This window comes from Cyprinodon variegatus, unplaced genomic scaffold, assembly GCF_000732505.1.
Source record: "Cyprinodon variegatus isolate N-32 unplaced genomic scaffold, C_variegatus-1.0 Scaffold276, whole genome shotgun sequence".
Lineage (NCBI taxonomy): Eukaryota > Metazoa > Chordata > Actinopteri > Cyprinodontiformes > Cyprinodontidae > Cyprinodon > Cyprinodon variegatus.
In genome coordinates, this window is record NW_015150729.1 from 746,310 (window position 1) to 757,525 (window position 11,216).

Genomic DNA, 11,216 nt, shown 5'->3' on the forward strand with positions numbered 1-11,216 from the left:
ACACAACAGACAAGCAGCAGCAGCAGCATTTCTTTACTAAGTGAATGTAGATGAAAGAACATGCATGTTGAAGAGCACATCTTAAATTACACTAATCCAATACGAGGATAGGCTCATACAGAAAGACTATGCTGATGATTAACTGTCATCTAAATAAGGCAAAGAAGAACAAGTGAGCGAACATCTAAATTGCTTTGAAACAATGTAATATGTTAGTATGAGGAGCCCTACAATAACAGCAGGTTACAGTTTTAAATTTTTTGCTGGGAGGTGCATTTTTATTTTTTATTTATTTGGACTTCTTCACATCTGGCTCAACAATCTTCTGTCCAGTGAGGAAGTTCCAAACGCCGCCTCGGTAGAACTCATTTCCAAACGAGTAGAGAAGGGAGTTGAAGATAGGATTTGTCTTTGCAACAACTGGAAGCACCTTTAAAAAAAAAACAAAAAACATTTTGTGTGCATTTTGAGGGACAATCAAGAAATGGAAAACTTTATTTTCCATTATTCTCCAAATGGAAGAGTAGTTTTGAGTATTTAGACTTCATTCAATTAAAACTTACTGATCGGTTTAGCTTTACAGGCCAACAATAAAATCAGTCTATTAGTTTTTTTCCAGATCATTTTCCCTAAAATTAGCCTTTTCTGCTTCTATTTACAGAATAAAACCACATTTGCTGTTTTTAAAACACAAAGAAAAAATATTTTGGCAAGTAAAAATAAGATTCAATAGCAGTAGAACCAATTTAGCCCACATATGGAAAAGAAGCCAATTACTGGATTTTCTAGATAAGGGTATAGATCAGATGATAATAAAAATCAAAAAAGAATTTTTACTTTTCAAAATGTGTACAAAAACATAGAACTTTAATAAGATATTATAGGATGGAAGAAAATTACATATATATAAAAAAACATATTTAATGCTTCATACTCTTCTACATGATCTATGTATGTTGTATTTGGAAAAGTGAATAAATATAACGTATATATAAAAAAACAAAACATATTTTGCTACATAGTGCTTCCTAAAACCCTTATTTTTCTGGGATGAATTAACCTGTATTAAACCAAATAAAAGCTTACCATTCGAAGTTTTGGAGAGACGAGCTTTACATTCTCAAAGCAGGCGTAGATGCACATGAGGACATAGGGGCCCCAACACATCAGCATTACCCTCAATGGCAAACTGGTGTTAAACTGGAAAATAAGTGACATGTATTACATGCTGTGTATTCGGTGTGCTGTGGTTAAAGTTAGAAGCACCAAAATGCTTCCTCATGTCCAGCAGTACTAGGCTACATTGCAGAGATATGGAATCTGTGAAACAGCATTTTATATACAAGAAAAAAAAGTCTGTCATGATTATTTTCATGTTATATAAAATTCAAGAAAAATCTTAAAACTTTCTTACAAAAGTCAGTAAAATCTAAAGTAATTAGTATCTTTTTTTCATCACAATGCACAAATTAATTAAGTGACCTAAAAAAGGGTATAACCTTTTACAGTATTTAAACCAAAATATGGGCGGAGTCAACCATTTGAGCCACCCCTTCGCAAAAAGTAGTTTATTCAAGTATACTGAAAGTGCACTAATTTCATACTTAAAATCAGGCAATGCACTTAGAGTTTACTTATTCTAAACTATATTTCATATACTTAACAATAGAATAGTCAAGTGTGCTTGACTATACTATTGTTTATATTATTGTTTACTAAAGTAAACTTTAAGTATACTTTAGTAAACTTAAAAATGTCCCAATTTAGTTCGAAGAAGTGTAACTTTAGTAATACTTCAAGTACACTAAAAGTACTTTGTTCGGTATACTTTCTAAACTTATACTCAAGTATTCTTAATATAGAATTTACTTCAAGTATACTACTTTTGGCTAAGGGACGCTTGCTTTAAGTCATATGACACTGCCCATAATTTTAATTTAATTTTCTATCCAGTCCCAGATGTGTAGAAAAAAAAGCAAAAATCTTAAACTACTTATTACCCCAGTAGCACCTGTTTACGGCAGCCTGTCTTCTGTCAGTGTGTCCCAGGGCAGCTGTGGCAACGATCTAGCTTGCCACCCTCAGTGCATGAATGGGTGCATGACTGAATGTAATTTAAAGCTCTTTGGAGTATTCTGACTGGGAAAGGCACTAAGTAAAGGTAAGTTGTAAGTGACATTTGTACACTAACAAAAAGTTTGTTGTTTTACCCATTAACTGAAATAAAAAGTTTTAGTCATATAAAAGGCAAGTTCTAAAAAAGTAAAAAAAACAATCCATTGGATTTTGTTTCCAAGTTTGAAGACGTTTCGCTTCCCATCCAGGAAGCTTTTTCAATTCAAAATGTCAGCAGTAGCATTGAGTTTAAAGCATTTCCCTGAAATGAGTTTTTAAAACTTGGGATGTCTGGAGTTGTGCCCATTCTCTTTATTGGTTCGCAGTTTTAATGCAGGAAATAAATGTCAAAATGTGTGAATTTGTAAAGTTTCATTTCCAATTTTGACTTCCAGAAACATCCACAGAAAAGCCGCACCGTCATATAAGCTGCATGGTTAAAAGCTTTGGGAAAAGTAGCAGCTTATAGTCCAGAAACTACAGTGTATGTATTTTTTTCAGTCACCTAATTTGTTCAAGTAATTTGGAGCCCCAAAAATGAAAAGACTGCGTTAAAAAAAACAACAACATTTAGCTCCTTACATTTTTAGGCATTACTTTAGTTAACCCTACTAAATTTAATCTGAAGGTCTGAACTGCATCTGAAATGCTTTGTTCAACATTTTTTATGTTATTGATCCAGAACCATAGTAAAGAAATGATGGAGCTAACTGTGAGCTAGGTCCAGAACAACACTTGCAACATGTTGTTTAAAAAAATGTTGTATGCAATAAACAGAAGTCAAGTCAAATGCTTATACATCAAATCTTTAGTCAGCAAAATGGGGTTTTCACAAATGTCGCTTGATAAGATATGGCCTATATGATAATGCCTATACTATTTTTTACCTAGTAGTTAACTTCTTTAATCAGCATGTTTTCAAAATATGGTATAGAAATACTAATTACAGGAGACTTTTAATCTCTCTCTGTTTACATCTATCAGTCATTTCCTGCCTATATTTGTCTCTACCTGGACTCAGTTCTGCACTGAACATTTTTTCAGCATCTTTACCCTGTGATGATGAATCTTCTTGAAGTGTTTGTAGATGGAATCATAGCATGACAACATGGTGACAGCTGGGAAAGTCAGGTAGAGTACCACCAAGGTTAGCATGTAGGTAATATAATCCCTGTGGGAAAGAAAAAGGTATCACAGTTATACATTGTGGAGTGAAATACTTATTGTAGCTGCCATTCATCAGAGCATTAGTCACAGTATAATATGTAATTTTAAACAGCTACCTGTCTCCTCTGGTATAGTCAAGGGTGCAGCATGTCCTCATTGGCTCAAAGTCATAGACCCCCCAGCCCATGAGTGGAACAGCAGCCCAAAATATGGAGAGAATCCAGATGATGCAGCTCATTGTCACCGTCGTGCTCCAGAAGAGTTTTTGCCCTGAGATTTTAAATTAGATTAGGTTTAGGCATTTGGAAATAACTTTTTTTTTTTACTGAAAATTAACCAATTTGCTGTTTTTATTTTTTTTTTATTTTTATTTTTTTTATTTTTTTTTTTTATAAATTCATTTCAAAGAAAGTTAACTATTTCTTAAAAACAGTTAACATTGTCAGATAGAAAATAGAGAAGAAAAAAAAAACATTCCAATTTTTTTGCCGGAAAATATGAAATATAGATTTTTTTTTAAATTAGACCTTATTGCAAATAAGGTCTAATTTAATGTAAACTATAGTCTGGGGTGCTAATCTTTAGAATTTGAATCAAGGCCTTAACTATAAAGCAGGATTAGTGGCTTAGTGAGGCAACTTCTGACTTGATCAGGGACAAAACTGGTTCTATAAGCTTTATTTACAGTACTTTATTTATATTACACCCTTTATAAGTCAAGAACCCCAGTGTGCTTTAAAGTAAATAATGTAGAAACTCATGCTGGAAAATGTGGCTCCTCTCAGTAGCAAAAGAGATAATTTCCTCTAAAACAATTGTTTTTTTTTTTATAATAAAGAGACCTTTCCGCATAGATTGGATACTTTGTGTCTCTTTAAAACTTTAAAAAGCAATAACCTTATCTTTAACTGAGTTTATAAGTGAAGAATGTTTCTAAAACACAATGAAAGAATTATCTCTTAATTGTTGCGACTATGGTTAATATTTAGTATTAATTTATTAAAAAAGCAACAATCCATAATAATGACCACAATGTAAATATGAGAAATTAAAGCCAACGCTAGTTTCTATCGCTAGTCCCTAAGGCAGAGCCCAACCTTTGACAGAACAATATATTTTTTAAATTAATTAAGTTTATTATCTGTAAAAACTTGAATTACTTAACCCATAATTTGATACCTCTGACAAAATCCTTTGTAAAGCCTCTAGATTTAGCTAAAATATCTTATTCAATTAATGATAATAGTAATAATTATTTATACACTGAGGTGTTCTGATATAGATGTTCTATATTCAGTTGTCAATGCATGCGGAATACCTATGGAGGACCAACTCTGCCATATTTAAAAATAATACAGAAATAGATAAATGCTCAATAAATAAAAAAGCATACAAATAATTGCCCCCACAAAATACAATAAACTAATAAATGTAGGTAGAAATTAAATCATACAGTGAGACATAAATATATATAACTCTTTTAATTAGCTTCTTTATTTATTCGCCTTTGTATTAATTACCTTACTTATTTATTGTCCATTATAATTTTAAAATTTATTTGTTTATTACTTCTTTTTATAAGTATTTATTTATGTGCATGATACAATTTCTTGTCTGTTTTATTCTTCCTGTGTATTTTTTTTATCCTATATATTTCTTCAATGCCATTTATTTCTGCCTGTCGTTTTTTTCATTTCTGTATTTATTACAAGGGCAAATTTATTAAAAAGGCGTACCTCTCAGCTGGGGAAGGGAAACCATAATGCATGCAACTTTTGTGATCTAGCAAAAAAAAAAAGCTCAGTTCACTCACTGGTGCAGTACTGGTGATATCTGTCCCAAGCAATTGCAGCCATAAAACTGATCGAAGCCAAAACCGATACCATCCCCTGGAAGGCATGATAATTACAACCATCTTGACCAAATGGCCAGTACCTAGAAAGAATGAGGAAAATAAGTCATAGTCCACTTTACTACATCATTTTGGCACAAAGAACAGCAGAGGGATTTCTCAACAGATTAAACATTGGTTTAACTCTCTCTCACTAGTAATCCTCAAAACAAAGGCTTCTTTACGTCACAGGCATGTTTAAACTGTGGGATTTATTTAAACCAGTGGCGCCTGCTGCTCGCTGAAATAGGGGTGGCTCAATGGTGTTAATAAATCCAAACGTCATGTATTGCATCAGCAAATGTTGGAACACATAAAACATATTACTATAACAGGTGAAAATAGCTGTTCTCTGAAATAATTAACTCCAGAAACAATGGCAAGAGTTCATCTTAAGACGACTGTTATGACTGAAGGATCACTTTTCCCTCTAGACTCATGAGGAAAATATCCTCACTGTCTGACCACTGTCAGGCAAAAATCCTTAAGTATGTTTCCTAAGCAGCATCTAGCAGTCATTTTCATGACCTGCCCCAGCTACATAGACCCTCTAAGAGGTTTAGCCTCACTGGAAGTAACGTATTTTAGCATGTTATCCAATCACGGCTCTACTTTCTGGCTGCTTACTTCAATAGACAGAGGCTCAACCTCAACAGGAATTTCTTACAGAGACAGACAGGCAGCATCCGGCTGCTCCAAAAGAAGACAAGCGTGTTTTGGCACATATCTAATGCAGCTTAATGAATGCACTTATTAAGTTTGACAAGTCATATTTTACCAATAATTATACTAAATTTACTGGGGAGGTTTGGCTGTGTTTGGATCACACTGAGCCTGGTTCTGCTGGAGGTTTCTTCCTGTCAAAAGGGAGTTTTTCCTGTCTACTGTCACTAGAAGCATGTTTGGTGTGAAGGATTGCCTTCGAGTCAATGAGATGATGCAATCAACTGGTTTTCCTAAGATAGAAAACTTTAAACAAATCTGATTTTATGATTTGGTTCAATTGTCTCTTTAAAGCGTCTTGAGATGGCATGTGTTGTGAATTGGCGCTATAGAAATAAACCGAACGGAATTGAATTGAGGTTTAGCCTCCCTATTATTCAACGAGAAATCACCACTGATTTAAACATATTACATAATAAAATTAAAAGAAGAGGAGGTTAGAATATAGGCCAGAAAACCCTACCTGTGTCAATCTGGGCATGCTGCAAGTAAACAAAACATAGCCAAAAGAAGATATGAAAAACATACAATATGATATTTAAAAAAGAATAAAATGGTATTAAAGAAAGATTAAGATGATCGAAAAAAGCCTGACAAAAACCTTTTGAGGTTTTTTTATTGTTGTTCCCATCCCTAATGTTAAGTTCTGTTATCCAGTTACTAAAACTCCACAGATTTGGTTGCAAAACCTTCATTCCAAGCAAAGTGGATTTAAACCTGGATTATAAAGCACAGATACTGGCTTGTTGTGAGCAGAATGAGCTCTTGTGTTCAAATTCTAACAGACTATTAAAAAACCATAGTACATCTTGTTCAAACGCATGACATTAAGGATAGATAATGTTAAAAAAAAAAAGAGCATTTTTTTCTCTTATTTTATACCTGAGATAGCTGGAATAAGCAGCTGTGAGTCCATTCATATTCAGGCTGATGTCCGCCAAGGCTAGGTTGAACACAAGGAAGTTACTGGGAGATCGCATCTCCTTCACTCTGAGGAAGGCCAGGATGCTGATGGCGTTGAGGAAGAATCCCAGCATCCCTGAGGGTGAAAACATGTAAAGTTCCCAATCAAATTGTGATCATATTCCCAATTTCAAAGTTGGGACTATTTACATTTATAACAAATTATTAATTTATTAAAAGACCTTTTCAATTACTCTAAACAACCTTTTATCCTACACTGATTAAATCCTCCATCATTAAATATTTGTGTTTTTATAAACCGTCAAAACTCTATGGTTTGAATGATTTTCTAATTTAGAAAACCTTTAAAAATAAATAATTAGTACATGTAAAAAGTTCATTTTCAATAATGCAAATTAGTAGTTTGGCTCTTTATGCAATAGATGTATTACATGTTTGAAATCTTTAAATATAGAAAGAGCTTTCACATGGAAATAGTTTTATAACAAGGACAGTTTGTTGATAATATTGTTCTGATTCTGGCTTTAACAAGTGGAAAAGAAAAGTACAATTATTTGAGTATAAATTGACAAAGCACTCTAACTATAAGTATAGTAACCTGGTGATGAAGTCAGTGTTTCCTGACTGAAACTAAGGACTGATCACTATTTGTTTGTTTGCATTGTTTGTTTGGTTGATGAAGCTGGAGATGTTAAGTATAAATCTGGCTTTTTTTAAAGACATTTTTGGTGTCCCATTTCTGAAACTAAAGTGAGAAATGATTTAAAGGAATGTTAGAGCTATAATAAGAATCTACTTTTGTGTTATAACAGGGCATCTCTCTCAATATTCATTAAAGAGATAATGTCAAAAAGTATAACACTATTCAGGTGGTGGTTTCTGACCTAAGAGTAAGCAGCAGTAAGACACTGGTGTCACACAGTGGATGTTCACTATAGTGAAGCTTCCTACAAATCATATTATTACATTACAAAACATAGATACGCTCTTGAGATGATTAAATCAGCAAATAGCTGCAATAGATTTAAACTAATATAAAAAGACTTTATCAGATGATCAAACTCATGATCTCATGTATTAAGATAAAACATCTTAGCCAGCCAACTACATGCATCAGTTAGGGGGAAGCAGCATTAGAACAACTAACCTAAAGAAATACCTAAACAAGGTTGGTTCTGTTTTGGGAACTCCTGGAGAGATGATCTAACAAAGAAGAATTCTTTATAAAAGGAAAAACCTGATGGAAAACAGTGAGAATTATTTTCCTCTGACTGCCATTGAGCAACAATCCTCCTTAGTCAGAGGTTTCTCTAGTCCTGCTGCAAAACTGACTGCTACAGGAGATCCTTCCTGCTCACTGCCATTAACATCTACAACATTTTGAGGAAAGAGTTACAGCAATATTTATTTTCCCTTGGTATTTACAACTTAGCTTTAAAGTGAATTAAATATATCTATCTTTTATATTCCAATCCATCCCCTTATAGGACAAAGATAGGCCTTCAAACTGGACCAGAAAACCTTTCATTAAACTCAGAAGTGAGCATTCAACTTATGATATAGTTACATTTAATCAGGGTAAACAGTACTCTAAACGTTCAAAAAGCTCTCCTTTCTGTAGAAGCAGCTGGTAGAATTAGTGTTTGCCTTTATTTTATACTTAATAGAACTGGAATGAGAGAAAGTGATAGAAAGTGGTGTGACTATAATACATATAATCCTTGATTACATAACCAGTAATCTTGGACTTTCTTCATATTACTACAGGAAAAGAATGCAGCCTTCAGATCGGATTAGACATGCAGTTATATTCAGTGAAGAAGGAAATGATTTGACTGAAAAAAAACTGTTAAATAATCAAATTATACACAGATCAGTGTTTTCACACCTTTATTTCTGCTCATAATGATGGTTCAGTTTTGCACATTTAAGCTGTAAATATGACATCAGACAACAAAAATTATTTTAATTATGAAATGTGAGGTTAATTGAATGTACGTATTAATTTCCAGGGGAGGTAAGTGCCATTCCTTCATTCATTTGGCAAATGCAACTTGTCAAAGCAATGGACCTGCCCTGAAATAAGCAAGGCGGAAAAGCTTATTGAGACTAAATTAGACATTGTGATGAAGATACAGAAAAAGATGTATGACAATGGATAGTGTCACTGCAACATTCAACAAGGTGTTAAAGCCTACTTACCTTTTTGCATATTGTGTAATGCCTTAGGATGTACTGTGCATCCCAGGTTTTCTTCTATTCTGATGTCAAATCAATCTAGTCATCTTTCTAAATAATCATCCGTCAGCCGTTTTCTCATTACTTTATTATATTGTAGATGATGAAAACTAGTATATCTGCACACATTCAATCTGACTGCAAAACACTTTATTGCAACTAAAAGGCATGATAACTAGGTCTGCAACTAAAGATTATTTTGCAAATTGATTAATCTGTCGATTATTTTTTTTAATAAGTCGATTAATCATCGTTTAGCCAAAGATTCTTTGAAGAAGATTTTTTTACGAAAGTTAACTAAGTAAAACTAAATATTTTCCACTTGAGGAGATCTGAATAGAGCATATTGACAGGCAAAATGTATTTATTTTTTTAATCATAAAAGGAAAATTCTTTACATATATATATTTTTTTACATTTTGATATAGTTAGTGCTCTAAGTGGTTTGCTATGTCAGCTAAAAACATGTTTTAGAGTATCTACACTCCAGATTAATTGATTACTAAATTAGTTGCAGATTATTTCAATAATCGATTAATCTTGATTAATCTGATTGTTTCAGCCCTAATGACAACAGCAGAAAGTGTGAATATATTATCTTAATCTGTAAATGTAGCAATTGACTTTCTTAACATTTAAAGCTTAAATATGTTTCACAGACACTGTGTTTGTGATTTAGTGCATTTTCTTTGAAGATAAATCCAAGAACTTAGCAGTTTCTGGCCAAATAGAACAAGACCAGGGGCGGAGCTAAATGGGGGGCCAGGGGTGGCCATGGCCAGCCTTAGCCAATCAATGGATACCCCTGTGTCCACCCCTACCATATTTTTCCCTCTAATACAGACTGTGGCAGCAGTAATACTCTCAAGTGGAATATTTCAAACATTTTAATTTTTCATATATTAACAATTACTTGACAACAAAAACACTGTGCTTAATTATGCACATCAATATACTAACATTAAAGATGATAAGAACAGAATTCATGCTCAGAACTAGAATATATATTATATGGGACAAAAAGAAAATGATATGTTTTTGCAGGTCATCTAAGAGTCTTCAGTAAAATTATTGATAAATAACTACTTTAATAAAACATATTAAATAATCAATTTATGTAGATATTAGTACTTGTAAATATCAATTTTATGCACAATGATTATTGATAAAAGTCAATGGAAAAGATGCTCGCCCCCAGAACTCAAACTTCAAAGAATTGTATCCACTATACCTTTTATCTAGAAAGCACAGATGTTTCAATATTCATGCATGTATTTGTCAGCAAAGGTTGAAGGAAAGTATAGTTTATCTTTATTTAGAAAATTTAGATGTTGTGCCCATTAATTTTCCTGTTGTAGATTGACCCTGAGGTTCTGGATCCTATTCACTTTCGGTCCCCCCTCAGTGTACATTTGTGCTTGGACACCCTTATTAAAAAGTTCTGGCTACGCCTCTGAACAAGACATTTTAAAGACTGTATTTGTCATGCAGGAGCTTTAAAAAAAATATTATTATTATTATTATTTTTTTTTTTAAGAGCCTGTCCCTTTAAATCTTGCACAAATCTGCACACTTACCCCCAACAAGAAGTGCAGAGCCGAACGCAAACATGTCAAAGTCCGAGAATCCCTCCGGTAATGTATATGCTGCCATGTTTGGATCTGCAAACCTAAATCAACCTGAAAAGCAGTCCTTTTCTTTCCAGCAGCAACAATCAAACCAGGCGTTTCTTCAATACGAAGCCTTCTTATAAAGGCTCTTTCACGTGAAAAAGCATAAAGAGACTAATCTGGGTTAAACCTCTCCCCCTCCTCCGTTTTGTGCAATCCTCGGCGGAATGTCCTAACGAGCAAATTTCTAGCAATCTCGCTGAAACTTTTGCTGATAGCATAAAAAAAAAAAAGAGAAAACAATAACTTTAGACCTTTGCTGTGTAAATATCTGATCAGAGGGACACAGACCAGCTTTGCTTGTAAACAGAACCTTGCTTTTCCTTTAACTGTTTCAGCTTTCTATGTGTGTGAGGGAAGGAAACAATGGGAACATGGGAAATGTTGTCTTTAAACAACCGCTGTCTTTTTCTGTGGCTCCACTGCTTTGATAAGAATAGTAAAAAAAAAAATATTTTAATTGCAAAAAAATAATATCAATAATAAAA

General features: G+C 33.3%; 1 protein-coding gene across 1 annotated transcript; it reads right to left on the reverse strand.

The window, feature by feature from the left end:
- rgr (retinal G protein coupled receptor) lies at window positions 1-11,071 on the reverse strand. Its single transcript, XM_015383094.1, has 7 exons — window positions 10,636-11,071; window positions 6,779-6,935; window positions 5,096-5,217; window positions 3,399-3,552; window positions 3,169-3,286; window positions 1,087-1,200; window positions 1-430 (listed from the first exon to the last, which is right to left on the reverse strand). Exons 1-7 carry the CDS (start codon window positions 10,709-10,711, stop codon window positions 290-292), a joined length of 882 nt encoding a protein of 293 aa, XP_015238580.1. The 5' UTR covers window positions 10,712-11,071; the 3' UTR covers window positions 1-289.
- Window positions 11,072-11,216: the final 145 nt, after the last annotated feature.

What these genes read in the sequence shown, in the direction of transcription:
- rgr (XM_015383094.1), bottom strand. Translation starts at nt 10,711, where the DNA reads ATGGCAGCATATACATTACCGGAGGGATTCTCGGACTTTGACATGTTT. An exon ending in GACTATACCAGAGGAGACAG is followed by an intron (nt 3,287 to 3,398) that starts GTAGCTGTTTAA and finishes TCTTTCCCACAG; the next exon opens with GGATTATATTACCTACATGC. An exon ending in TCTCTCCAAAACTTCGAATG is followed by an intron (nt 431 to 1,086) that starts GTAAGCTTTTAT and finishes TTTTTTTTAAAG; the next exon opens with GTGCTTCCAGTTGTTGCAAA.